The sequence below is a fragment of the Elephas maximus genome, chromosome 13 (assembly GCF_024166365.1).
Source record: "Elephas maximus indicus isolate mEleMax1 chromosome 13, mEleMax1 primary haplotype, whole genome shotgun sequence".
In the NCBI taxonomy this organism is placed as follows: domain Eukaryota; kingdom Metazoa; phylum Chordata; class Mammalia; order Proboscidea; family Elephantidae; genus Elephas; species Elephas maximus.
The window spans coordinates 65,531,489-65,559,444 of record NC_064831.1 but is presented as its reverse complement, the minus strand read 5'-3'; the positions used below and the strand labels follow the sequence as shown (position 1 = coordinate 65,559,444).

At 50.9% G+C, this 27,956-nt stretch overlaps 3 protein-coding genes across 4 annotated transcripts; 2 read left to right on the top strand and 1 right to left on the bottom strand.

Annotated features, from left to right (window-relative positions):
- Positions 1 to 367: 367 nt before the first annotated feature.
- Positions 368 to 13,482, bottom strand: SNX33 (sorting nexin 33). 2 transcript variants are annotated; one of them, XM_049906101.1, is made up of 3 exons: positions 11,083 to 13,482; positions 10,818 to 10,860; positions 368 to 2,872 (listed from the first exon to the last, which is right to left on the bottom strand). In XM_049906101.1, the coding sequence occupies exons 1-3, from the start codon at positions 12,286 to 12,288 to the stop codon at positions 2,619 to 2,621; spliced, it is 1,503 nt and encodes a 500-aa protein (XP_049762058.1). In that variant the 5' UTR covers positions 12,289 to 13,482; the 3' UTR covers positions 368 to 2,618. The 2 variants fall into 2 exon arrangements, with proteins under 2 accessions (XP_049762058.1, XP_049762057.1); XM_049906100.1 differs by having other exon boundaries at positions 10,818 to 13,480.
- Positions 13,483 to 13,532: 50 nt separating this feature from the next.
- LOC126088049 (uncharacterized) lies at positions 13,533 to 18,260 on the top strand. The gene is made up of 2 exons (XM_049906104.1): positions 13,533 to 14,319; positions 14,918 to 18,260. The coding sequence occupies exons 1-2, from the start codon at positions 13,729 to 13,731 to the stop codon at positions 15,080 to 15,082; spliced, it is 756 nt and encodes a 251-aa protein (XP_049762061.1). The 5' UTR covers positions 13,533 to 13,728; the 3' UTR covers positions 15,083 to 18,260.
- A 4,052-nt stretch (positions 18,261 to 22,312) lies between these two features.
- On the top strand, positions 22,313 to 23,558 carry IMP3 (IMP U3 small nucleolar ribonucleoprotein 3). The gene has a single exon (XM_049905681.1). It carries the CDS (start codon positions 22,429 to 22,431, stop codon positions 22,981 to 22,983), a length of 555 nt encoding a protein of 184 aa, XP_049761638.1. The 5' UTR covers positions 22,313 to 22,428; the 3' UTR covers positions 22,984 to 23,558.
- The last annotated feature ends 4,398 nt before the right edge of the window (positions 23,559 to 27,956 follow it).

The window sequence follows — 27,956 nt, the reverse complement described above, 5'->3', positions numbered from 1 at the left end:
CAGGGCAGGAAGCACCAATGCGGGGACTGCCAAGCACTGTGGTTAGGAAGAACACTCCCACCACCTCTACCCAGATTGGCCTCAGGAGGGGACCTCACCCCTGAGGTCAGAGCCCCCTCTGCAGAAGGCCACGTTGGGGCCAAAGCCAAGAAGAGGTTAAGCGCAGGAAGTTCCTTGTAAGGGCTGGAAAAATGAAGAAAAAAATGGGAGGGAGGTGGGAGGGAAAAATTCCCCAGAAAGTCCCAAATCTGACCTAATTTTGACCCAGGGCCAAGGACACCCATTCCAGAAGTTCCTCTGAGGACACTCTGCCCTGAACGTGGAGACCTGCCCGCCCCTTTCCCCTGGCACCTGCTGACCCTTACCCCAGCTCACCCCCATGAGCTCCCTGTGCCTCCGGCCTGCCCAAAGCCCTCTCTGACTGCCTTGACCCTTGATGCCCTCCCTCCACCAGATCCCCATTGGCCCTGCAGGAGAACCATAGTGTTAACGATGTCATTTTTCTCCTATGTATGAACTCCTGATTATCCAGCCTGGGGCACCACCAAGGGCACAACTGGGGGGTTCTCCTCAGTCTCCCCAACATGGGAGCCACTACAGGGCTAGGCACCCAGGACTGCTTGCACAGGGACACAGTCTCTATCCTTCCCTGTCTCCTCCTTGGACAGGGACTTTCCTGGGCAAGGCCAGGACTTGCTTCCCTAGAGACAGGAACCACTCATCCATTAGACTGTCTAGGGGCACAATGTCCCATCCCTTCTATAAGTGGCCTAGATCACAGCCAAGGCGCTGGGCAGGACTCTACCCATTTTAGAGAGAAGAGGGAGGTCTGGCATCCAGCCAGGACCTCTACCACCTTCAGTTCCCCAGCCCAACACCTCCCACCAGCACAGGCCTCCTCCAACTTTTGAGGTAAATTTTGTGCCAAACCTCACCTCAGAATCTGGTCCCCTGGGTTCTATCCTTCCCCACACCCTCATCCCCTCCAGAATCCACAGAGAAGAAGGCACGCTTTTGTTATTTTAATTGTAAAAGGTTTATCAAGAAAAAAGAAAGAAAAAAGATTCAAGCAGCAGCAGCCAAGGGCAGGCCACAAACTTCTGGGGGGCCAGCTCCCCCTATCCCACTGCTGATCACAGCCTGGTCTGAGGGTAGAGGAGGCAGCAGCCCCCTGAGGATGTAAACATAGGTCAGAGAACAGCACAGCCTGACCCAGGAGCAAGGATTCGTGTCACAGGGAGGCTGGCCATGAGCAGGTGGGCCCAGGAACTCTGGGGAGGGTGGGCAGGCAGGCCTTGTGCCCTGTCTTTTTTCCCTTTGGTTTCCCATTATACAACAGGAAGGAGTCAGGGAAGATGGTATGGGGGCAGAGGCCCCTGAGAGCCTGAGGTCCAGGGTCTGCTCTGGAGTATGCGGAGTTATCGCTGGTGAACTCAAATATCAGACAGCTTCTGAGGGTCCCCTCCAGGAAGGTGCCATCAGGGCCCTGGGGTCCATGGCTCATCTCAGCACCTCGAGCCCAGGGCTGGGATGGATGCTGCATGGTTCCTTAGCCAAGGGAAGATGGGGCTCAGTAGGTGGAGGAGAGTCAGAGGCCTGCAGGAGGGGGTTGGCCTGCAGCCTCTCCTGGAGAGGACTTAGGGTGAGGCAGGGGAGCAAGGGAGGGACGTGGAGAACAAGGAATATCCCTCCCCTCCATCACGTGGGCTAGAATTGCCACCAAGAGGGCACCAAACTTGAGTGGGAAAGGTCAGGGGGAAAAGAGGAGACGTTTTCATGCCTCCATCCATTGCCCATGCTGCTCTTCTCCCTCGAAAGTCCTTCCCCTCATTTTCTGTCTGGCAGGCTCCTTGTCATTCCTCAAGACACTGCTAAAATGTCACCTACTCTGTGGAGTCTCTCCTGACTGGCAGAATGCAGTAGTCCCTTCTTTGAGCTTCCAAACGCAAAACCTGTTGCTGTCAAGTCAATTCCAACTCATAGGGACCCTACAGGACAGAGTACAACTGCCCCATAGAGTTTTCAAGGAGTGGCTGGTAGATTCCAACTGCCAACATGTTGGGCAGCAGCCTGAGCTCTTAACCACTGCACCACCAGGGCTCCTTTGAGTTTCCAGGAACCCTTTATTTAACCATCGGTTGTACTGCCTTGCCTTTGTCTGTTTCCATGTCTGACCTACTCAACTGAGGATTCTTTGGGGGCAGAGGCACGCATGTGGCAGCCCTGTGTGTCCAGCATAGACCCAGGGCCTGGCACACGCAGCCCTCAGTGTCTGCTGAATTGATGAGAAGGTGGTAGCCGAGTGAGGAGGCACCACGGGCTCTAGGGGAAGCTGAGACCCTGGCCTGGCCTCGAGTGACTGACCAGTAGTCAGGCCTTGGCCTGGAGGGTTCCTGGCCCCATTCCCACCCCTGCTGTGCCCCATCTCTGAGGCATGGGGGACTTCCCCCAGGGATGCCCAAGACTCCTCCAAAGCCCCTTCTCAGGGAGGAGGGGCAGGCTGCTAACCTCACCACTGTTGGCCCCCAGGCACTGCTAGTGCAGAGAGAGAGGTCTAGAGAGCAGGGCGTGCTGTAGCGACCAGGCCTGGGGGCACAGTGGCGGCCAGCTGCACGTGGTCAGAGGTGGTCATACATGCGCAGCGTCTTCTCCAGCTGCTGACCTACCCGCTGGTAGAAGAGGATCTGCTGACGCAGGTAGCTCTGCATCATGTGCTTGAAGTCGAGCTCACGGCGCTGGTGGAAATGGTTCATCTCTGCCTGCAGGGCGAAGCCCACCACACGGCAGCGCCTGCGAATGCCATCCGCTTCCTCCTGCACCATGCGGCCCTCGTCGCTCATGCGCTGGCTCTCCTTCACCTTGGCGAAGGCACCTGGAAATGCAGAGCAGAAGACAAGGCAGGTTAGGGCCCAGATCTCCTTCATTCGTGCCCTACACCCTCCTTGAGCCCCCTCAAGGGCTCAACTGAGACCTCGCTCCTGAACTGCAGACCCCAGAGTCCAGTCATCTGGATGTCTCCACCAGCATGCCCCTCAAACTCCCACCCTCAGCCCTTCCTAAAGTGAACACACCACCTTCCCCCCAAACCTGCGCCATCGTCAGCAGCCCCCACCCGACAAGCCCTGACCAGGGAGTCCCTACCCACCACAGGCCTCATCATCTTTCATGTCAACCTCAGACATCACCTCCCCAGGAAGCCCTCTCTGCACTTTCGCTGGCGCAGATGCCTCCCTGATACCCTGAGGTGCCCCCTACCACAGGCTCCTGTGGCTGACTCCCCTACTGGGCTGCAAGCTCAGTGAGGTCAGGGCCTGTCCTCGTCCTTTCTGTGTCTCCAGCACGCAGAACAAGGCCTGGCCCACAGAGATCCTGATCACTGTCTGCTGAACCAATTCAACCCTGTTCCTCATGGGACTGCTGCCACAGTCACCCGTGGGTCTCCGTGGCCTCCGTCCCAGCCTCAGATAGGTGCTCCACAGCACCTGAGGAGCAGGTCAGCTGGGCATCCTGCTCCAAATGTTCCTTGGCTCCCTACTACTTGCAGATCAAGGTCATGGCCATCTGCCTGCACATGAGGCCCTCTGGGAATTAGCCCCTGCACACAATTCTACACTAACTCCATATCAGGTGAATTTCTGCTCATCAGAGGCACCCTGCTCTTTCCTACCTCCATACCTCTGCCTGCTGGCTCCCTATTCATAATTCAAGGCCCCGATCAGGTGCCACTTCTACACTGAAGCCGCCCCAGTGCCCCCATGCAGAACGCCTCCCCCATCTGACCTCTCCCTACCCCTCAACCCCATCACACAAGGGTAGCAGATAGAGGGCAGTGGCTGAACCTAGGCAGGGGGCCTAATATGAAGAATCTGAATGAATCAACAAGCAATTGGTGGATGAATTTAAGTTCTGAATTAAAAGGTATTTGAATAATTTGAAAAAGGCACCCTAGTGGTGCAGTGATTAAGCACTCGGCTACTAACTGAAAGGTCAGCAGTTTGAACCCACCAGCCACTATGCGGAAGAAAGATGTGGCAGTCTGCTCCCATTAGAAATTACAGCCTTGGAAACCCTGTAGGACAGTTCTACTCTGTCCTATAGGGTCGCTAAGAGTTGGAATCCACTCGAAGGCAATGGGTTGATTAATTCTGCATTTAAGTTGCTGCATTTAAGGGGCAGTTGCTGGGGAGAGGAGCAGTCTGCCTGTGCCTGGTACTCACTCCTCACAGGCTGTAGAAAATACACAGTGCAAAGATTAAGGAGGTGGGGAGGGTCTGGAGGGCAGCACGGTCTCTGAGCACTTCAAAAGCACCCACTACATACAAACGGCATACTTGTCTCTGTGCTTGTCCCCTTCCCCCTTGAAAGAGGGCTTTCAAGGGCCTTCTAGACGTATTCCTTTTACCCTTACTCAAGTTGTCTGATGCACTGAATGTACATTTATTGAGCACTTACTGTATGCCAGGCCCCGGGCTCTACATGCTGGAAATAACTCTGGAGGCCTTTAGCAGGGGCCTCAGTTTTGCAATCAGTATGTCCTCCTACCAGATCTGCAATGGTGCCCTGGTGTGGCTACTGGTGGTTTGAGCCATGTAAAAAGAGCAATAGAGCAGGGCTGTGGGAAGAAGGCAGGCTTTGGGTTCAGACAGACCCTGGCTTAAACACCGGCTCTGCCATATACCCATTGTGTGACCTTGAGCCAGTCACCCATCTTGTCTGGGCCTTTGTTTCCTCGTCATGAATGGAGTGAGATAATGCACAGGAGGTCATTACCTGGCACCTGGCATGTAACTAAAATGCAGTCGAAGGCACTTCCCTTCCCTACAGCAGCAAGTGAGCCCTGACTGCTCCCCAAACAGGGAGGGGGACCCTGGTACTCCACCTGCTCTGCCCCAGGCCCCCAGATACTCCAGAGTGATTGGGGTGGGGGGCTGACTGCTTTTGCACCACACTGTTTTCTTGGGTAGTTTGAGTTGATCATTTCTACAATTATGATGATGATGATGTTTGGTCCTATGAAGAGTATGACTTGGGCCATTATGTCACCTCCACACTCATCATCTCACACAATCTGTCCAACAGTCCCATGAAAGGGGTTGTTCATTCCTCTTTCAGATGAGTAAAACATAGAGAAACCCACAGAAAGGTGAGACAACCTACCCAAAATTAGCCAGTTGGGAAGTAGGTGTGCCTGGACCCCAACCTGGGCTGATGGGACTGAAGCAATGTCCGTATTTCAATCTTCTACATACCCAGCCTGGCCGGCCTTTCTCATCCACTGCAGACACCAGGGCTCCCGAGGGCATGGTCAGGCCTTCTCCAGTGCTCCCCAACCCTGCTTCTAGGACTGGGCACACCCTCAGCCCACATTTTCCCATCACCTACTAACTAGGCGAGGCTAACCTGGCCCTCGAGGAGCTTAAAATCCAGAGACCCAGGGAGACAGAAGAATTAGGAAATTGAAGCCAGCCAGGGAAGCTCAGGACCAAGCAGTGAGTAGGTTGGTCTGCCAAGACATGACCCAAGGAGAAAGAAGACAATCTGGAAGGCTTCCTGGAAGAGGAGTGACTTGAAGACAAGAAAGACTTAGAGGCAGAGAAGAGGGGGCACTCCAGGTTGGGGGACTAGCACCAGCAAAGCCAGGGCAGAGTGAGAAGGAGCCCAGGGGCCACTGTGGATACTGGCCAGGAGTGGGAAGAGACAAGTAGGGGCCTTGAATGACAGTCTGAGTCTGGACTTTATCCCGCAGGCAGTGGGATATGGAGTGTTCCAAGAGTGGCCTGGGCTTGCCCAATTGCCTGCCCCTGCCAGCACATGAGGCCTGGCCCTGAGGGATTAGGGAGATCAATTTAGGAAGTTACACTGGCCCCATTCTCCACATGACCCTACCTTGAGGGCCACCCAGGACAGCTCCTCACCTGGCACACGGCCTCAACTTGCCTCCATCTTCTCTATCCCCTCAGGCTCACTGTGGAATGGCACAAGCTCTGCCTTCCCTTCCAAGGCATCTGCATGTCACCTTACCTCCCAGCCTCACTTTTCTCATCTGTGGTATAGGAACAGTAGTCTGGCCCAACCCTTTGAGGCCCAGCTCCAGGCCTCCTCTGCTCTCCAAGCGTTCTGGGTGGGAGGGCCTCATTTTCCTAAAGGGCCACAAGGGTACACTCCCCAAGTGCAGCACCCATATTAGCTGGCAAGTACAAGGCTAATCACCTAATAGCACCATTTTGGACAGACTCAAATTTGGAGTCCCCAGGGCTACTCACACAGACCCAAAAGCAATATGCAGTCCCCAGCCCCAAACCCACTCAGTCTTTCCACCACCTTCCCTGGACCACCTCATATCTCTTGCTCCATCCCTAGTGCCCAGCCCTGGGCAGCAGAAGGGGGGATCACCCCAAAGTCCAATGCCCAAGGCCGAGGATGGAGACCCAATAAGAGGTTTCAGAGCTGGAGAGGCTATTGTCTAACCCCTACCTCCACCACACCCCACTACTATTCAGAGGAAACTGAGGCCCTAAGAGGGCAGGGTCTTGCCTAGGGGCTTCCAGCCTCCTTTTGGTCCCACAAGTGGGGAATGCCTGGCCCAGAGGAACTCCTCCACAGCTGGGAAACGGACACCACTTCCGCTGCAGGGAGCCGTGCTGGGTCCTCCTGGCATATGTGTCAGGTCCCAGACGATGAACTCAGGCATTCACGAAAGTCCCAAGGGGCAGGAAGACCATAAGGAGAAAGGTGGAAAACAGCAAGACAAAGAAACTGGAGTAATGTTTCAGTAAGAGGGACCTACCTGAAAAGAAGACACTGAATTTGCCTGAATTCCACCTGCCTGCCTAAGTCTGGGTACAGTGGGGTGAGGCAGACCTGCATTCAGGAGTTTCTCCTGCCCCTGTCCTTGGAGGAAAAAAAGGACTCTTTTGTCGATGAGGATACGGAGGCTGAAGAGTAGAAACGAACATACTGCAATTCCTAGGCATCTACCTATAGGCAGAGGGGTGGGGGTAGAGGGCAGAAGCCTAGGGAGGTCCCACCCTACTCTCTGTCACCCCTCCACCCTGTGACTCAGTTCTGGGACTGCAAGCAGCTGATGTGCCCCACCCTATAGGCTGGGGGTCAGAGAGGGAGGGCCTGGGGGCTCAGGCCTGTGTGGCATCCCTCACCCCCCTACATTCTTCTTAGGACTTAACCTGAGAGCTGAAGCACTAGGGCAGGATAGCCTCCTGCCCTGGGAGTTCTCCTGTAGGGGGGCCTGGGTACAGGGAAAGGAAGCTGGAGGCAGAGCCCTAGGAACCCAGGCATATTCCCTAAGCTGCCCCAACTCTTGGAGGTATAGTTATCACCCATCCCGAGTTGGTCGGCAGGAGATTGTCTCAGTCCTAGTCCCAGCTGTGTCGATTCCAGCAAACAACTGATCTTGCCTAGGTCACAGTTTTCACAGCTGTCAAATGGGCTGAGAGGTTGAACCAGATGTGTTATGCTGCTGACAACCGCTCACAATGGTATAGGGTTTTGGAGTGTTCATATCTGTCAAATGGGATAATGATACCCACCCTACAATATAACTCAGGTTTTACTGAACTAATATGTATAAAGTGCTTAGGACCACACTTGACATAGGGTAAGAGCTCAAGATGCTATGTGCAACTGTGTGCAAACTGCTTTACTGTCCATAAGCTCACAGCAAGCACCAGCTGGTGATGGCTCATGGTGGTATTAACCTCTGTGGTTTATGAAGGACTAGAAAGGGAGGGAGAGGGAGTTAGACGATGGCCCAGAACACACAGAGGCGGAAGGGTTAGCTGCACCCAGCTGTCTCCCAGGCAAGGTCTTGTCCCCCTTGTTCCCTTTTCCTTGACCAACCTTCAAGCTTCATGGTCCCTCCATGGATGCTCTGTGGTCCTGGGCCTGCCTTCAGCCCACTAGGACACCAGCTGAGTTACTATTGCACGCCCATGTCTCCCTGCCTCCTCCTTCCCCTCTGTCTCATCTACTCCAGGCTCCCATCCCTTGGGAAGCTCCTTGCCCTGCTGTCTGGCTCAATGGAAACAGTCAAGGCTGTGAAGTCAGACACACCTGGGCTCCAGTTCCTGCTCTGCGTATCATCTCACCTCACTGCACCTCAGTTTCCTCACCTGTAAAATACAGGTGATCACACCAACCTCCCTGACTTGTGAGGACACAGGGCGGGGGCCAAGACCCAAGCCTTGCCCTTACTGGGCAGGGGTGCTCAGGTAGGGGACCATAGGTCCCAGCTTGCCTGGACAGGCACTGTTTCCCCTTGTTGTCCCTGGGTAATTATTAGGGCCCCCTTCACTCACAAAACTGCCCCAGTATAGACAGTTAATTATATGGTTGCCCTTGTCTCAGGAGACCCCATAGGCTGGGCCAGAGGGAAGTCCAGGCTGGTAGGCCTCATCCTAGCCCCAACCAGGCTCTGCATTCCATTTTACTAATGGGGAGACTGAGGGGAAAAATTCTCTAAAGATCACTTCAGGGGCCTCACCTATCCAAATCCTGGTCTCCCAACAACCTGCCTGGGTCTCCCACCTCCTTCCTTCCACTGCCTTTCCTCCTACACACACTCCATCTGTTCACAGGCTAGATGGACTCCTGGGACCCAGGGCCCAACCATCCTGCTCCTTCCTCTAAGGAAGGGCTCCACCCACAGGGCCAGTGTGGGACCTGCCCCCCCCGCCCCCACAGGGAGTCTGTGGTACCTGAAACCTGCTCGGTTCTGTCTCAGCCAGGTTCCAAGTCTCCTCCCTAACTCACTCCAGGCCACAGGCCTGGAGACAGGGGTAGGGGGGAACATGCAGAGCCCAGGAGGGCTCAGCCTGGTGGGTAGGAGTCTTCCAGATGAGGGAAAGTGGGTCAGCCTCTACCTGAGGCTGAATGCATCACCCCAGAGAACTGGTAGCCCCTTACTCTTAGAAACAACTCAAGTGGAGACTCAAAAATGGCCTCTCTCAGCTCTGTCTCCCTGCCCCAGGGTCTGAAAAGCCAGTCTGGTCTCATACCCTTCTGCTTCAATCCAAGCCTGGGAGCTCTGGTATGAGGTTGCCTTCCTGCCTCCAGCCCTGACCTGGATGAGGGTTCCCAACCACTGCATGGGGCAGCTGTTGAATCCCTGTGCCCTTGCCTCCCAATGCCCACACAGGAATATGTCATCCAAGAAGCTGGCTGAACCAGCTTTCCCAGGCCCTAGTGTGGCGGAGTGCGTGTCTCCACCTCTGCACAGGGAGACACCTGCACCAGTGGTCCCCCAGTTGGCCCCTGCCACCTCCCCTGCCCTAGCCCTTCCCCTGGAGCTCAGAACCAGCTCTCTGCCATTGCTCTATTTTTGGCCAGACCCTCCCCAGGAATCCTAACCCTACCCACTTGAAGGCCTGTGAGCTTACTGGGCCCACCTGCCTTCATTTCCCCAGGAAACTAAGGCCCAGAGAGGAGGAGGCACTTCCCAGGAACACACTGCAAATTGGGGACAGAGCCAAACTGGGGCCTCACATCTCCTGGAGCTGAAAGGAGAGAGAATAAGGAGAAGGTGAAGGTGGATAGTAGAGAAAAGGGCTGAGAAGAGAGGAAGAGGAGGAGAAAGTGAGGGGAGGAAGGAAGCTGGGAGCTGGAGAAGTTCCAGAAGTCATCTTCCTGGTCAGGGACAGTAGGGCTGGCTGCTCCAGACTCTCTTGAGTGTTGGGGTGGGGGGGACTTTGCTGTCCCCAGAGTTGATCTAGAGGCCTGCCTCCTGGCCCCACCCACAAAAAACTCCCCAACAAGCCAGACCTGACCTCAGGGCCTAGGGGCCAGGGAGCCGGCCCCACGCCCTGCAGACGTTCTTCCTGAGTTACCAAGCAGCCCCAGGGAGGGCCACACCTCTCGCTGACATTTGCCCTCCCTGTTGTCCCCAGGACTCAGCCACCTGCCAGGTCAGTCCCAACTCACTCCTCAGACGAGAAGCAGACTCCAGAAGAGGGAGTTGGATGGGGGTATGTGGGCAGTACCCTGGCCCCCTGGTTCCGCTCCCCTGGCCCGGCCTGGCGCCCCTGTGTGACCCGGGATGAGTCATTTCCCTGGCAGTTCCTTGACAGCCCCAGCAGTAACAGGCGGGGGCCCATCCTGTCCTCTCCTATAGAGGGGGCATGAGAACTGAAAACAAGGCTGGGCTTGAGAGGCAGCCAACACAGACATGTCCTTGGGGAGGTGGTGGGAGGAAGGGACAGACCCAGCTGGGCTTCTGACTCCCAGTGCAACTGTCCATCTCTGGATACCAGTTTCTTCATCTGCAAAATGGGGGCAGCAATCCCCCTGCACACAGATAGGGAGCTCACAAGATAGGCAGAGGATGAGAACAGGCTCTGAAGCTACAGACAGGGCAAGGGAGCTTGTGAGGAGTGGGAATGTAGGCCTGCACTCTGTGCTCTCATTATCAGGTTCTGTGTGTGTCAACATGAGCCCGTGGGCTCTTCAGTGGTGAGGCCTGGGGCCTGATCATTTCTATGTTACCTTGAAAGGCCTCAGTGCATGGTGGTTAAATGATCAAGTCAGACAGAAACAGAGGAAACAAATGAATGAACACTGTCAACAATAAGGTAAACAGTGTGCTCCGTGAGGACAGGGACCAGGCCTGTCCACAACAATATCCCTGCGCCTAGAATAGCACCTGGCACATGGTAAGGTCTCAACACATTTGTTGAATGAATAAGTAAGACAACAGAAAGACGAGATAAGCTGCTCTGTTCTGCCTAGATCATCCCAGTTTCCCCAGTGCCCAGCAAGCAGAGTGCCAGAGTCCGTAAGGGTTTCCTGCCTGCACAGGGTCTTACCTTTCTGCAGGTGGATGATGTCCGGGAAGTTGGAGAGCAGGCCCTGGTAGAGAGACAGCATGTCAAGCATCTGGAAGAGGTCGTTCTTGGGCTGCTCAGCGAACATCTCACCGACAGCTTCGTAGGTGCGGCCCGTGTGAGAAATGGCATTGTTGAGGGCCTCAGAGCCAAAGGGGGGGTCCATCTGGAAGGAATGACTGATGGCCTGGAAGGCACTGCCCAGCTTCTGGAATTCCTTGCGGAAGCCCCCCACATGCTTACGCACCAGCTCTGATGCCACAGTGCTGAGCTGCAGGACGCTGTCATCCATCTTCTTGCTGAAGGCCTTGAAGGTGTCCACACGGTCCTCCACATCCTGCAGGTCCTGGTGCTCTGTGGGAATCTGGAAGGTGAGCAAGAAGCTGGCACCCACCATCTCGTCCCTCTCCGCCCGGCGTTTGCCCATCTTCCACTGCCTGTTATCCAGGCAGCTGAGGAAATGCTGGAAGCCTTCATACTGAGAGAGCACAGGGTGGCTGGTCATGTGGTCCATCCAGAGGATAAGCCGCCGCTTCCGCTTCTCAATGAAGTCTTCCTCAAAACGGCCTGTGGCCTGCTTCTCAGGCAGGTGGGGCACTGAGATGACAGTGAACTTGTGCAGCAGGCGGTTGTAGAGCCAATCGAAGTGTTTATAGCGCCGGTAGACAGGTGAGCCAACGTGGCTGGGTGTAACCTTGTAGGAAATGTAGCTTTTGATGCCCTTGAATTTGGTCTGTTTGGTGGGATCCTCCACGGTGCAAGCAAATGGGTGGGGGTTGGCCTTCCACTGGGGGCCACGAGGGCCCATTTCAATGGAATATGTCTCAATGATCTTGGTCATCATGGGCACATCACCCAGGATAAAGGCCTCCACTCCAGAGCGCACAAAGCATGAGAAACGGTTGAGGTTGCGCCCCACCATGCTGCCTCGCTTGGCTAACGCCAGGCTATCCTGCCGCTCTAGGGTTGGCTTGGGCCGGAAATCCATGTGCTGGCTGGGGTAGGCACCTGGGTAGGAGAGGTTGAGTGGGGGGTGCCCATTGGTGCCCAGCCCACCAGCTGGCGGTTCCTCCACCACTGTGCAGCTGTCATCCCAGTCATCCCAGTCATCTTCATCATCCTCCTCAAAGCTGCCCTGGTTAGAGAGGAAACCACTGCCCCCAGCGGTACTGGCTGAGTTGGCCACACTGGGGCTGTCGTGCAAGCTCACCTGGGTGCCCAGAGAGGCTGCAGGGCTGATGGAGTAGTAGGCATGGTTGGAGCTGGCATCAGAACGGATGATCTCCACATAAGAGGCGGGAAAGAGCCCGGTCTCACCGCGGCTATTCTGGCCCTGCAGCCAGCCGTCCAGCGAGGTTTCACTAAAGATGACCAGGTCCTCATCCTGCTGGATGCTGATTTCCTCCTTGTTCTCGCTGCGGAAGTCATAGAGAGCCCGGCCTTTCAGTGCCATCGTGAGCTGGGTGGTAGAGACGGGAAGGAGAGGGTGCTGCCAGAACCCCAGATGCTCACTAAGCTGTCCAAGAATACACTAGCTGCTCGGAGCCTGTCTCTGCAGCCTGGTCCCTCAGCCCCTAAGGCAGGGTCTCAGCACCCATGGATGCTGTCCAGCCTCCCTCTCTTCAGAGCAATGTCCATGGCTCAGAAACTGCCCTATCCAGTCTCCAGGCACAGGACCGTGAGCAGGGAGGGCTCATGTCCACAGTCTTCCTTCCTGCCCTCAGCAGACCCTGAGGGGTATGTGCGGGAGGACTCCCCCTCCTCCTACTCCCAGAAGAAAAGCCAAGTGACTTAGTGAAACCAGCCCTTCCAGGGCAAGAGTTCCACACTTTCCACTGGAATAATGTTCTGAAATAGAAGAGAATCACTAGGAAACCACGGTTCCTGAAACCCAAGCAGGGCCCTGCCGTCCCTCTGGCTCCCAGCTTCTTCTGGCTGCTCTGCCCTCGGGAGGCTCTCGCATTCCTTCGCGGATCGGCTCCTTCCTCCTTCCTCCTCCTCCTGGGCCACCGGGTTTTCAAAAATCCAGAAAATCCAAGAGGGGCAAGGAGAAAGCACAGCCGCCTGAATCGAGTCCAAGGGTGGATGTGTCCGGCTTCACAACGAGCCAGGCCGGGAAAACAAGGACTGAGGCTTACACAACAGGCCGCCAACTCCCGACCCCGGCGGCGCAGCAGGCAGGCCCCAGGCCGGCTCGAGGTGCCCTCTCCCCGCCCCCCGAGAGGCCAGCCCCGACTCCGGGGAAGGAGGGAGCGCGACGAGCCTGTCTAGCGACTTCTGGCCACTAGCTGCGTGGACTCCTGTTTGCTTAATTCCTCAGCAGTTTCTCAGCCTGAAGCTGACCCTGATGTAAGGACCCGTCCAAAGGTAACCAGTCCCGGCGCGCGCGCGACGTCCAGACCCCCACCCCCTCGCCCCTGGCGCGCAAGCACACACTCAACAGTAGTTTGGAGAGTAAGCTCGGTGGAGCAGATGGCGCGGTCGTCTGTCTGTGGGTTCGTCCTCCTGCTCTGCCCTACCGGGCACGGCCGGTGGGCAGCGGGCTGCGCCCCCAGCCCGCCTTCTCCTCCTGTACTCGCAGCCCCTCTCCACTGCCTGCGAGAAGCCAGCTCCAAAACAAAACAAAACAAAACAAAGGCGATTCTGGGAGGTGGCGTCCCGAGGAAGGAGGGAATAGCCGAAAGCGGGGGGAGGTGAGGGTGAGGAGAGGGAGGGAGGAAAAGCAGGCTAGGGAATTGGGCGAACTCCACAGCACTTCCGTGCGTCGGGACTGGGCAGGCACGGCCCGGCTCCGCCTTCCCGCGGGCCTGGGGCGCTGGGGCCGGCCCCCGCCAACTCCGCCTAGCTTCTTCCCACCTCGCGGTCGCCCTCACTTCTTTGCTCTCCGTCCTGGATGGGAGACAGAGGGAAGAGAGGACCCAGGAAAAGGGGGGACGATGCACCGACCCCCAGCCCGTCCTCCCTCACCGGGAGACACCTCTCGCCCCCGGGGTCTGAGCGTCGCGCTGGGGAGTTCGCCAGCCTCCGCCGCCTGGTTCCGGGGCTCCGTCACCCTCTAGTCTTTTCCGTGACGCAAGTGGAGGAAAACTCCGAAAGTTTGCAAAGCTCGGGGCTGCAAGGAGGGTGCCAGAGCCGGAACCTGGGGGAAGAAGAGAGCGTGGAGAAACGCGAGATTCCCAGGGGAACAGGGCCAAGGACGTCGCCCTGCCCTGGTGGGAACGGGCAGTGGCGCAGCTCAGCGATTGTTCCCCGGAGCGGGCCCCACAGGCTTCCTCACCCAGGGCGAGCACTGTCCTCACGGAAGCAACCTGCGCTTCCCCTGCATCTGACCTGGGATCCCGGCCGCTGCGGGTACCCCTCGCCAACTAGAGTCTGGAGCACTCCTGCCCTTGGTGACTTTCTTCAGGGGGAAGGACAAGACCCCATATCTGCAGTGACAGAGATCAAGCCAGACACCACCCGTGGTGCTTTGTGCGGGCAGTGGGTATGCTGTCCTTGCCAGAAGCAGTGAGGAGGGAGGGGTGGTGTTGGTAGGATTCTGGGAGGGGGCTAGCCCAGATTTGGCCCTTAGTGAGCCAGTCAGCCCATACAGAGGACTTTGGGCAGTGACTCTGCCAAGCACTGCGCTGGGCACTGGGGGTTACCACACAAGGCAGGCAGTCGGGGCTCCTGCCCTGGGGGGCTTACAGTCCACCCTCTTGTGTTTAATTCATCCATTCAGTCTGTCTCATTCATTCAATCACGCAGTCAAGAAAAATTGAGTGCCTACTGTGTACCAGGCACCCTGGAATACAAAGATGAGTAAGACATTGTCCTTACCTTCCAGTTCAGATGTGTCATGACAAGCAGATAGATAGATAAACCCGTTCGCTTTGACCAGTAGTACCGTGATAAGTACGTAGGAGGGTACCTACCCCAACTGGGTAGAGTAAGGACCAGGGCGGCTTTCCCAAGGAGGAGGTATCTAAGGTGAGGCAAAGGTTTTGGCATCCTTCTTTTACTGGCTATGCCCTGGAGCCTTGTCTACCCCCTCTAATAAGAACTTCCTTCCCCCTCATTCTCGCCCTTTCCACTTGTTGCAGATTGAGTCGCACCAGGGAGTGCTCCTAAAGGTGGCCACCTTTGCCTGTTGTGAAGGGTGTGATTCCCAAGTCTCTGGCTCCAAAACCCACTTTCATTGGCACAATGAGTGGAGCAAGCTCCCTGTGCAGAGCTGGCATTTGGCCAGAATAAAGGCTGATGTATGAAGCCCAGGTATTAATTTGCACAGAGAAATACAACTGTCAAGAGAGACCTGCATTTCTGTGTCAAGGGATCAAAGCAGTTTGGGCTGCTCCTTGGGAAGCCCAGTTACCAAGAAGTTTGCCCAGTGAGCTTGGGACCTCCTGTGAGGAGAAGAAGGTGATGGTATGACACATTCTCAGCCAAGGAAGCCTGATATCTTGTCCCCCACCATAGGGGTGGCCTTGATTCTAAGGACTCTGTTTAGCCCAGTATCTCCAAGGCCAAATTCCCTCAACTGCTTCTGGGACCTCACTTTCCTGTGATCTCTCTTCTGTTTGCATTGCCGCTCTCCAAGCTGGGTATAATAATAACAACTACTTCCTTAGTGCTTGCTAAGTGATAAACCAAAAAAAAAACCAAACCCATTGCCATCGAGTCAATTCTGACTCATAGCGACCCTATAGGACAGAGTAGAACTCCCCCATGGGGTTTCCAAGGACTGCCTGGTGGACTCGAACTGCCAACCTTTTGGTTAACAGCCGTAGCTCTTAACCACTATGCCACCAGGGTTTCCTGCTGAGTGATTAAAAAAAAAAAATTTTTTTTTTTTTAGACACTTGTAAATAAATACTTTACCTTTATTAGCTCACTTAATACCACTGATGAGTTTCTGCTCACCCAACTACCATCCCAGTCCAGCCCAACTCCCCTGAGGGACTCCCAGGTCCCAACTTGCCGACCTTTAGTTGGTTTCCAAACACTTCAGTCACACATTTACAGACCAACCATCTTGTGATTAATTTCATATCTGTTCCAGATGGGTTTTTCTAACTCTCAGGGGCCACTCTTATTTCCAGACTCTGGAGAAGAACTCACTCTTCAGCCTCACAGAGATTTCTAGAACCTGTATCTTCTACTCCCTCCCCTCCAGGGCCCCACTTCAGGCCTAGGGTAACAACCCCAGGGTTACTAGTCTCAGGAAACTGCACCAATCTTTGTGGTTCGTTTCCACATACGCTGCCTGTTCCTTTGGAAAAAGAGTCCTTTTATTAAATTCTCCTCAAAGTATTCTAGTTGGAGTAAGTTCTGTCCTGCTGGGACCCGGAACCCTAACTGATTCAGATGCATACGTAAGAAACTTCAGCCAGCCAGCCAGCCAGCCATTCAATTTCCATTCTGTAGGAAAGGAGGAGTCATCAGTGCAGAACTGTGGCCAGTGGCTTCCAGGCAGACCCTAGGACACTGGTGGCTGGTGGTGCCTAGAGGACACATGTTGGACTATTACTGTAGTACCACAGACGAGAGGTGATGAGGGCCTACGGTAAGGCAGGGGTAATGGGGCTGAGAAGTAAATCTGGGAGAAGTTTTGGAGGTATTATAAACTGGATTGATGACCAACAAGATGTGAGTGTTGAGGGAAGAGTCAACCCATATTTTAAAAAATTTCTCCTCTTGACTCCACTTCCCCCCACCAGCGACCACTCCCATTTCTCCGCTTGCCTTTGCAGCAAAATTCCTCAAATTAGCCATCTATACTCATTGACTCCAATTCCTTTCCTCCCTTTCTCTTCTAAACTCCTCTAGCCAGGCTTTCACTCCCATGTTCCACTGAAACTATTATTGTCAAGATCATCAAAAACCTCCATTTTGCTGGATCCCAGTGGTCACTTTTCAGTCCTCATCTTACTCAACCTCTTAGCAGCATTTGACCTATTTGTCACTCCTTCCTCCTGAATACACTTTCTTTACTTCGCACTGGGGAGACCACACTGTCCTGGTTTTCTTTCTACCTCACTCTTCTCTCCAATATAGTGTTAACAGTAGAGTGACCACAGTAGAGTGTCCTCTTGTCTTTTCTATCGACGCTCACTCCTTTGATAATTTCATCCAGTCTCATGGCTTCAAACATCACCTACATGCTGATAATGCACAAATTATTTTACCTCTGAAACTCCAAACTCATATATACTTTTACTCGATTTCTCCCCTTGGATGTTTTAGAGACATCTCTAACATGTCCAAAATTGAATTTCTGATTTTCCCCATCTCAGGTGATGGCAAGTAAATTCTTCTAGTTGCTTAGGCCAAAAACCTGGAGTCATTCTTGACTCCTCAGCATTCACTACTGTTCTCCTGGTCCCAGCCACCATCCTTCTCACCTGGTTCACTGCAACGGCTTCCTAATGGTCTCTCCACTTCCACCCTGACCTCCCCAAAGTCTATTGTCAACACAGCAGTCAGAGTGATCCTTTTAAAACCTAAGTCAAATCATGTCAGTCCATCCTGACAGGGAACACAACAAAGAACCCCTGAGGGAGCAGGAGAGCAGTGGGATGCAGACCCCAAATTCTCATAAAAAGACCAGACTTAATGGTCTGACTGAGACTAGAATGACCCCGGAGGTCATGGTCCCCAGACCTTCTGTTAGCCCAAGACAGGAACCATTCCCAAAGCCAACTCTTCAGACAGAGTTTGGACTGGACTATGGGATAGACAATGATACTGGTGAAGAATGAGCTTCTTGGATCAAGTAGACGCACGAGACTATGTTGGCATCTCCTGTCTGAAGGGAAGATGAGAGGGGTAGAGGAGGTTAGAAGCTGGCTGAATAGACACGAAAAGAGAGAGTGGAGGGAAGGAGTGTGCTGTGTGCTGTCTCATTAGGGGGAGAGCAATTAGGAGTATATAGCAAGGTGTTTATCAATTTTTGTATGAGAGTCCAACTTGATTTGTATACTTTCACTTAAAACACAATAAAAATTAAAAAAAAAAAAATCACGTTGGTCCTCTGCTTAGAATCCAGGCATTTTGGTCTAATTGCCTCCATGAACTACTATTTCCATTGCCATGAGACCAGAAGAACAGGATGGTGTCCGGCTACCATCAGTGAACGTTTTGATCAAGGACCCAATAGCTGGATCCTGATCAAAAATAGGAAAAATGTGGAACAAATTTTCAAATTCTTATAGAAACCAGACTTACTGGACCCATTGAGACTGGGGGGACCCCTGAATCTATTGTTCTGAGATAATCTTGAAGTCTTGAACCCAAATTATCCCATAAAGCCATCTTTAAACTAAACAACAATTTAGGTCAACTAGTAGAGAATGTTCACCTTGAGCAGTGTGCTCTTCTAAAGAATGACTATATGAGATCAAACAGACAACAGTAATTCTAAAACACAGAGAAGTTTAGGGAACAGAGAGCCTAAGTTAATGGTGGTGAAACAATATGGGTAGAGATATCGAGAATGGTGACACAATGCGAACAATGTAACCAATATCTTGAACTGTACATGTAGAAAATGTTCAGTGAATGCATGTTTTATTATGTATATTTTCACCAAAAATTAAGACAAAAAACTTGCAATGTCCCCATCTCAATCAACATAAAGTCAAAGTCCTACAAGGGCCTATAAGTCTTTATGTTACCTGATTTCCCTTTAATCTCTTCCTTTCCTCCCTGCCCACTCTGCTCTAGCCAAAATAGCTTTCTTGCTCTTCTGACATGCCAGCCACATTCCTGCCTTAAGGCATTGGTGCTGACTGTTCCTCTTCCCAAAATGCTCTTCCCCTAGATATCTACCTATAAAATATCACCTTCTCAAAAAGACTTACCCTGACCTACCCTATTTAAAATTCTATCCCACCCTCACCTCAGGCCCTCCTTATTTTCTATATCCTGCTCAATTTTGCTTCATAGCACATACCATCTGTTAACATAAAATTTTTATATATACATAAAATATAACATATAGTTTATTTATTTATTATGTTTATCATCTGTCTCTCTCCCCTCACTGGAATGTAAGCTTCACAAGGCAGCACTTTTTGTCTGTTTTATTCCCTAATGGATCCCAAGTACCTCGAACAGAATCTGTTATATAGCAAGTCTCAGTAAATATTTGTTGAATGAATTGAATGAAATTCATAGCTAAAAAAAAATCGGATTTTTTTAAAAAAGGAAAAAGAGTAAGTCTGCGGAAAAGACGGTTTCCCTTTTGTACTTGCAGACTTCTAAGTGCCTGTAGGAAATTCAAGTTAAAAAAAAAAAAAGAAAAAGTTAAGAGCTCAAGCTCTGGAATTGGGCAGGCACTCATTGCTTATCAGCTTTCACACTTAGCAGCTGTATGACCTTAGGCAAAATACTAACCCCTCTGAGCCTCAGTTTCCTCACCTATAAAATGGGGGTGATGACAGTACATATTTTACAGGGGTTTTGTGAGGATTAAATGAGATAATTCATTGAAGCTCCCAGAAAGTTCTGGCTATTAGGAAGTGGACTAAGTGGTTGGGAATATGGATCTGCAGCTTAAGAGAAAGAATGACTTTCTAGTTAGTCTTGAAAGGCCTGGACTAATAGATTTGAGAATTGTGAATTTTCATTTCCACTCCAGATATACTGAATCAGAATCTACATTTTTACTAAGATCTCCAGGTGAGTCTCAGCAGGGAGCCAAACCAGAAAGAACCAGTTTGAAGCCCTGTTTGCAACACAGAGAAGTGGTTAAGGATTAATATCCAGAATATATAAAGAACACCTTCAAATCAATGAGGGGGAAAAAAAAAGCAAACAACCTGTATTAGATTCCTGTTGCTGCTGTAACAAATTACCACAGATTTAGTGGCTTAAAGGAGCCCTGGTGGCACAGTGGTAAAGAGCTCAGCTGCTAACCAGAAGGTCAGCAGTTCAAATCCACCAGCTGCTCCTTGGAAACCCTCTGGGGCAGTTCTTTTCTGGCCTATAGGGTAGCTATGAGTTGGAATTGATTCGATGGCAACAGGTTTGTTTTTTTTGGTTTTATAGTGGCTTAGAACAACACAAGTTTATTACCTTACAGTTCTGGAGACCAGAAATCCAAAATAGGTCTCACTGGGCTAAAACCAAGGTGTCAACAGGGATGTGTACTTGCTGGAGTCTCTCAGGGAGAATGTGTTTCCTTGCCTTTTCCAGCTTTTAGAGGTTGCCCACATTCCTTTCATCTTCAAAGCCAGCAATCCCATCACTCAGACTTCTGCTCCTACTATAGTCACATTTCCTTTTCTGACTCTCCTGCCTTCCTCTTTCACTTACAAAGATCCTCATGATTATACTGGGCCCACCCAGATAATCCAGGATAATCTCCTTGTCTCAAAATCCTTAATTTAATCACATCTGCAAAATCTCTTTTGTCATGTAAGGTAACACCTGGGATTAGGACATGAACATCTTTGGGGGGAGGGGTCATTATTCTGCCTGCTATACAATCCAACAGAAAAATAGACAAAAGACTTAAACAGGTATTTTGTAGAGGAGCAAACAAATTATCAGGGAAATGCAAATCAAATCACAAATAAATGTCATCTCCCACTTACCAGATTGACAAAAAATTTTTTAAATGGCAACAAAGCATTGGCAAGAATGAGGTGCAAAAGGAATTTTCATAGGCATATAAATTGGTATAACCCCTTTGGAAAACAATTTGGTAATATCCAGTAATATTGACAGGAGTCCTAGTGGCACAGTGGTTAAAACTTGGCTGCTAACTGAAAGGTCAGCGGTTGAACCTCCAGCTGCTCTTTCGGGGAAAGATGTGGCAGGCAGTCTGCTACCATAAAGATTCCAGTCCTGGAAACCCTATGAGGCAGATCTACCCTGTCCCATATCGCCGCTATGAGTCAAAATTCACTCGACAGCACACAACAAAGATTGAACATGTACATATTTTACAACTTAGAAATTCCACTCCAGGATATATACTAAAAACTTGCATAACAACAACAAAAACCTAACCCATTGCCATTGAGTTGATTCCAAAAAGCCTAACCCATTGCCATCGAGGTGATTTCAACTCACAGCGACCCTATAGGAGAAGTACTGCGGACCTCTTGGTTAGCAGCTGTAGCACTTAACCACACACCATCAGGGTTTCTAACATTAATGGTGGTCCCTCCAGAAACTCCAACAGGAAAATGGGCTAATAAATTAGATAGGGCGAAACAACAGGATATCATGCAGCAGTAAAACGAAACACTTATAGCTATATATAGCAAACATCATGTCCTTTGTGTGTTGTCCCTGTCTTCTAGGCAGCACTTCTCAAGCTGCAGCGTGTATACTAATTACCTCGGGTTTTTGTTAAAATGTAGGTTCTGATTCTATATATCAGGGATAGGCCCTGAGGGTCTGCATTTCCAACAAGCTCTCTGCTGGCCCACGGGCTACACATAGAATAAGAAGGTTCAACAGTATATTCAGATATGCATGTATAGTGATAAAACTATTTTTCTTTTTGAACAAAAATGTGGAATAAACACAACATTCAGGAGACTAGATATCTTCACCTGTGGGGGGAGACAAGGGCTGGAATGGTCCTGGTGATGTTTTCTTAAACTGGCTGTTGGGTTCATGAGTTTTCACTATATTTTATAACTTATATATGTTACATATGGATTATTTTCCATATATAAAATACTATATTTTAAAAAATAAAGAAAAGCGTACAAAATAAAAGAATGATCAGCGGAGAAGCTAGGTGGCGTCAAAAGCCTGGGCAAATAAAGGAGAGAGTCCCGCAGCGCTACACTCTGAGAGATGTCATGTACAGCTTTAGCCGAACTGCATTAAATTTAACTCAATACGCGGTGAGCAGAGATTCACTGGCAGGCTACTTCGTTTGAGCTCAGACTAAAGGTTCAGGACTTGTACTTACAGTCCAAGTTTCTCAAACTTACTGGGTTGTAAAAATCACCTAAGACTCGTGTTGACAATACAGATTCCCAGGCGGCTCCCATGTAGATCTCGGTTCTGTGTGTCTTGGAAGCGGCCGGGGAATCAGTATTTAATCTGGGAGAAGGACCTGATGCTGGCGGGCCGGGGCGGCCGGCTCCGGGAAGCTCCTCCACAGGTTGCGAGGAACCCAATAGTCAATTAGCACAGTAAACTCAATGAAACAAGCCAGCGGTCACCCATCTTGCCTGGAACCAGACCCTACAGCTTTTGCGGGGAAGACTCTCCCGACCACCCAGGAGAAGCTAAAGTCATAATGGTCGGAAATGAGCACGGCTCTGGGGATTGCACTGGGCTGCTCCAACCTCCGGGACTCGCCTCAGGCCCCGCCCCCGGCCTCTCTCCAATTCTTCTTCCCTCTCCCTCGGAGAACGAAAACCCAAAAAACGGAGAACGGGATGCTGAGAAAAAACGCGAGATACAAAGGTGGAGGCGTGGTTCCACTCTGACCAATGGTGAATGAGGGCGTGGCTCTGAGCCGTTCTTTCATTGGCTCAGGATCCCCAGGGCGGCCCAAACTTCGTGCGCGGAGGCGGAAGTCGCCCGGATGCCGGAACGTGCCTCTTAGCAACTAAGCCCAGCCGCTCCTGCTGCCGCCATCATGGTTCGGAAGTTTAAGTTCCACGAGCAGAAGCTGCTGAAACAGGTGGACTTCCTGAATTGGGAGGTCACTGACCACAACCTGCACGAGTTGCGCGTGCTGCGGCGTTATCGGCTGCAGCGGCGCGAGGACTACACGCGTTACAACCAGCTGAGCCGTGCCGTGCGCGAGCTAGCGCGGCGACTACGCGACCTGCCCGAGAACGACCCGTTTCGCGTGCGTTCCTCGGCTGCGCTGCTGGATAAGCTGTATGCGCTAGGCCTGGTGCCCACGCGCGGCTCGCTCGAGCTGTGCGATTTCGTAACGGCCTCGTCCTTCTGCCGCCGCCGCCTGCCCACCGTACTCCTCAAGCTGCGCATGGCGCAGCACCTCCAAGCCGCCGTGGCTTTCGTGGAGCAGGGCCACGTGCGCGTAGGGCCGGACGTGGTAACCGACCCCGCGTTCCTTGTCACGCGCAGCATGGAGGACTTTGTCACCTGGGTGGATTCGTCCAAGATCAAGCGGCACGTGCTGGAGTACAATGAGGAGCGCGATGACTTCGATCTGGAAGGCTAGCGGGACTATCGTTTTATACGGCTGCATTTTACAGATGGGAAAACTGAGGCCTGATGCTAGCAGCTTCTCTGAGGAAGCTGTCCTCACGAATGTAAGCGGGTCGTCGGTTCCCTCCCGCTGTTCTTAGGGAACTTGGCTCCTCAGCTGCAGGCCACGCGCAGAGCTAGGGGTTGAGGGTGCGCCCCTGTTTTCCAAGACAGTTTCCGAAAACTTGGACTACTGAGAATTAAATAGGAGACACTGCCTTAGGAAACAGTGGGAAGCGGATTTGTGCTGCTCTGGGGAATTAACTTCTTGTGCCCGAAAAATTGTAGCATGAAAGGAAGAACGTCACTCTCTTACCACCACTCCCACCCCGGTGCCCAAACTCTCCGTTTTTCCTCTTGTAGCGGGACTGTTTGGTTCGGTTTATTTAAGTTTTTGCGCCTGTTCATGCTTAAACTGTGTTCCGGCTTTGGAGTTTGGTCCCAAGTTTTCAAAAAACGGGTGAGACTTAAACGTTCAGACTCCTCTCCCTTGTTTAAAGGAACGCTTTCCTAATGCCAATAAATGGCCCAATTGCGTTTTAAGTGCAACATTTTGTCTGTCTGGTTTTCTTACATAGAGTTTTATATGTAGGTCTCCCTAGCTCAGGAACCCAAAGAAGAGAAATGGGGTCAATAGCATCCTGCCTCTGGGGGAGGCCTGCAGCAGGGGTGGCATGTGGGAGCTGCAGGGTGTTGCTCAGGGCTGAGCAAATTTGACAGTTTACCAAGGCCTCCCAAATCCCTTCCTTGGAATGAATGTTTTAGCAGAGCTCTTCCCCGCAGGACTTCCTGTTGATATTCCAGCCCCAGGAAATACCACATTAGTGGGCCAAGTGTTTGCTTGCCTAAGGAAATCATCACCCTGTAGTTTGGCCATCTAGTGGTTAGAAGTGGCCCAGGAGGTTCCTGGAAGTTTAGATGGTCTTAGGTATAGGAGGAAGAGCAGGGAGACTACTTCATTTTACACAAGACTTCTAGAAAAAGAAAAAAATAGAATGCTGAGTCCAACGGCTTGGCTTTTAGATGTGCCATCCCGGCTTACCCAGGTGGGAGGCAGCTTCTGATAAAGGAACCATGAAGAGAGGGTGGCACTGGGGATAAGAGCAAACGTTCTGTGTATCGGGAACGGTTTTAAGTGCGTTACATTCATTAGTTTATTTAATCCAACAAACCTGTGGAGTGGGGAATCCAATTATTCCCCCTTTTCAGATGAGAGAACGTAGGCAGAGACCAGTTGAATTACCCAAGATCACATAGCCAGAAGTGGTGGAGCCAGTATGCTATGCTCTCTTTGAGAAACTGTCAGCGTCAGCACAGCCAGCCGTTGAGGTGTGTCAGGGTTTAGAGAGTCTCTGAACTTGAGTTTCCAGGCCAACAGAGAAAAGTAGCAGCGTTAGGCGGTGTGATTAGTCCCAATAGATGCTGCATGAAGGTTTGAGTAGAGAACAGGCATTGTGCTGGGAAGGCTTCAGGGAGCAGGTGAGGCGATAATTCGAGTTGGAGAAGGAAACTAATACTTCTTGAGGCCTTGCCTGTGCTAGGCTGCCGTTTACTCTTCCCAACAACCCTGCAATATAGGTGGTGTTATCCCTGCCTTTCAGATTGGGAAATTGAGAATTGAGACGTAAACTTGTCCAAATCTTCAGTTCTAGTCTAGTTTCAAAGTTCCCTTGAAGGAAGCTCTTTTAGGGGTAAAATACAAGATTCTTGAGAAAAGTCTTCTCTTTCCCTTTAATGGCTTATCAGAACCTATAACCGGAAGTATTGGAGCTTAAAAAAAAATCTGTTCGAGTCGATGCAGAGGACGGGCACTGGAGCCAGACTGCTTGGTCTAAATCCTGTCTCCTGTGCATAACTAGCTGCGTAACATTGATCATTTTACCTAGCCTCTCAGTGCCGCCATTTTCCTCATCAGAAAAATGGGGTAATAATGGTACTGATTTTTAAAATTGTAGGAAGGATTAAATGATTTGATTCCTACAAAGTCCTTAGAATTGCTCCTGGCATGTGGTAAGCACTTAAAGGTTAGTGCCTCCATCCCCTGTCCCCAACAAAGGAAATACGCAGGGAATTAGACGTGTTACAAAAAGCCTGAAAGATTTAAAAACAACAACTACATATACATACACACGTAGATATGCGCACAGCCTCTCAGGAGGGCGATTTTGCAGTTATGTATCAAGACCCTAAAAAATATGTGTTACACACGCTCTGACCTAGAAATTCCACTTTGAAGAATTAGCATAAGTAAATTGGATTTTGCAAAAGTTTGCTATAGGGACCTTCATCATAGTGATTATAACAGGGAAAAATTGGAAATGTTTCCCAACTGGATATTCTTATAATGAAATACTATGCAACCGTTAAAAATAATTGTAGCAAGATATTTAAGGACTCAATGAAAGTTAACACTTAAAAGTTATAAAATGGTACCAAGAGTATTCCATTTTTCTAAAGAAAAATGTAAACAGAAAAAAGCTAATAGTGTCTCTCTGGGTGGGGGTATTACTAGTGATTTTAATCTACGCTTTTTCGGTATCCAATTTTTCTATAAAGACTAATGCGTTAATATGATTGTGTGATCTCGATTTATCTGAAGCTCATACATGTGATAAGTTTTGGCAAAAGAAACATTTGATTTTCTAAAGCAGTGTCCTTGATCAAAGAGCAATTGAAATGGTCTCATTAAAGGAGAAAGGATTGATGCTAAGCTGGCTGCCCTCAGAAAAATGCTTGGACAAAGCCCCATGAGCCAAGGGTCATTTCTTCCCCAAATCCAGTGCGTCAGAAAGGTTTGCTTTCCTTGGCCTCTGGGAGCCTGGTGGGCCATCCTAGCTTAGGTCAGCTTCCTGTAAGGGTTATGTGTATATCCAACTGAAACAGAAGTTTTATGAAACTGTAGGATGCCCTCTGGTGTTTTCCATTTTTTAATATTGATCCTAACCCACTAAATTCATTTTACAATCTGCTAATGGGTCAGACAAGTCCTGGTGGCATAGTGATTAAGAGCAACAGCTGCTAACCAAAAGGTCGACAGTTCAAAACCACCAGCTGCTCCTTGGAAACCCTATGAGGCAGTCCTATAGGGTCTCTATGAGTTGGAATCGATGCGACAGCAACTAGTTTGGTTTGAATGGGTCAAAAACTTTGATTGGCGTTTGAGAGTTGAAGTTTGAAAAAGAGCCCTTGAAGACACTTCAACCTTTTCCAAATTAAAGGGAGATTTTAACTTGGAATATTTAAGAAATTGCTGTGTTCAGCTGTTGTGGTCAGAGCATTGGCTCCATCTTTTATTAACTGTTTGACCTCGAAAAAGTTATCTCCCATCACAGAGTGTGTTTGTTCATTTGTGAAATGGGGGTAATAATGTGAAGATCAAATAACAAAAAATACTGGGCAGCGTGTGTTTTAACTCAGAAGGTGCTCCATAAGTATTGATCAAACCAAACCCAAAGCAAGCCTTGTGAGACCAGTGCTTCTCTGTGAGCACGCTTTGGGACATGGTGGTCAGATAATAGAGACCTGATTCCTCGGCGTGGCATTCCAGGGCCTCTGAGATCCTGCCTGCCCCATGCCTCATCCCCAGGGACCTTCACTCCCTACCCTACACCCCTTCGTCTCCCAGCCTGGCCTTTCTCCCTGTGCTTTGTCATTCTGGCCAGTCTTCAGGCCAGCGTTGCCACCTCCTCTGAAGCCTCTCTTGCTCTTTGTAACACTGCATCCTATATATGCCCTGTTTATAGAACACGCCTCCTGGGTCTGTGATAGTTTGCCTCATCCCAAGGCTATAAGCTTCTCCAAGGCCAGTGTCCTAAAGATCACATCTGACTCATTTTGAGACTTGCAGGGTACCTGGCTCATCATTCATTCCCTAGTGTTTAGTGAGTGCCTGCCGGTGCTCACCATCCAGCATTAAACAAAATAGACATTGTCCCTGAAGTATAACTTAGGGTCTATGCTATGGAGGTAAAATGCAGAGTGGTATAAGCACGGGGCTGGGGGTGGGGGGTCGGCTGTAGCTGAGAAAGTGACATCTGAAATGATACCTGACCGACTACTAGGCAGAGATTTTAGAAGTCAGGGAGAAGTCCTGGAGAAAATGAAATTTAAGACCTGAAAAATACAAATCAGGAAGATAGCAAACAGCATGCACAAAAGTCCTGAGGTAGGAAAGATGTGTGCATTCTAGAAACAGAAAACTAGTGTGGCTGAGGACCAATGGCCTAAGGTAAGCAATAGCCAAATCCCGCAGCACTTTATAGGCAGGGCAACGATTTAGGATTTTATTCTCATTGCAGGGCACGGGCAATGGAAGGGTTTGAAGCATGGGGATGGCTCAGTAATACTAGTATCTTTTGGAGTAATCAGTCTGCCTGTTACTTAAAGACTGAGTTAGATGTGGACAGGCATGGACATGTGGGGGGCAATGAGATGTCTTTTGAGTCTTCCAGGTGAGAGGTTGGTAGCTTAGACCAGGGTGGTGGCACAGAGGCTGCAAAGTAACTGGATTTGAGGTCTGTTTTGGAGACTAGTAGATGCTGTTGGTACCCTACCCAGATCCCCTTTACGTGACCAGGGCACCCTCCCCCCAGCTGCTGTGCCTGGTTGGCTGCCTCCCTTCTCTGGAGAATTGCCTCAGCTGACTTGAGACATCTCACCTGGGAGGTCTCACCTTCTCCATCACTATCCTCACCACACGTCTGCAGCCACTGACTGGCTGATATGAGGAACAAAAGGCCAAGCCTCTTGAATCTGGCCTTGTGATCTGCTTTGGTCATTAACATGTGACAAAACTAACTGCGTGTCAGTTCTGAACCTAGGCCTTAAGAGCTTTCAGTCTCAGAACACTGCCATCTCCATGAGAATAACCCTGGTAGAGCCTGCTGGAAGGTAAGAGACCATGTAGAGGAGAGATGAGGTAATACAGCAAACAGCCTGCCAACCCCA

Excerpts from the sequence above, each read along its gene's own strand:
- IMP3 (XM_049905681.1), top strand. The coding sequence starts at position 22,429 with ATGGTTCGGAAGTTTAAGTTCCACGAGCAGAAGCTGCTGAAACAGGTG.
- LOC126088049 (XM_049906104.1), top strand. The coding sequence starts at position 13,729 with ATGGGAGACAGAGGGAAGAGAGGACCCAGGAAAAGGGGGGACGATGCA. Across the intron at positions 14,320-14,917 it reads GTGCTTTGTGCGGGCAGTGG|ATTGAGTCGCACCAGGGAGT; the intron begins GTATGCTGTCCT and ends CACTTGTTGCAG.
- SNX33 (XM_049906100.1), bottom strand. The coding sequence starts at position 12,288 with ATGGCACTGAAAGGCCGGGCTCTCTATGACTTCCGCAGCGAGAACAAG. Across the intron at positions 2,873-10,817 it reads CATCATCCACCTGCAGAAAG|GTGCCTTCGCCAAGGTGAAG; the intron begins GTAAGACCCTGT and ends CTGCATTTCCAG.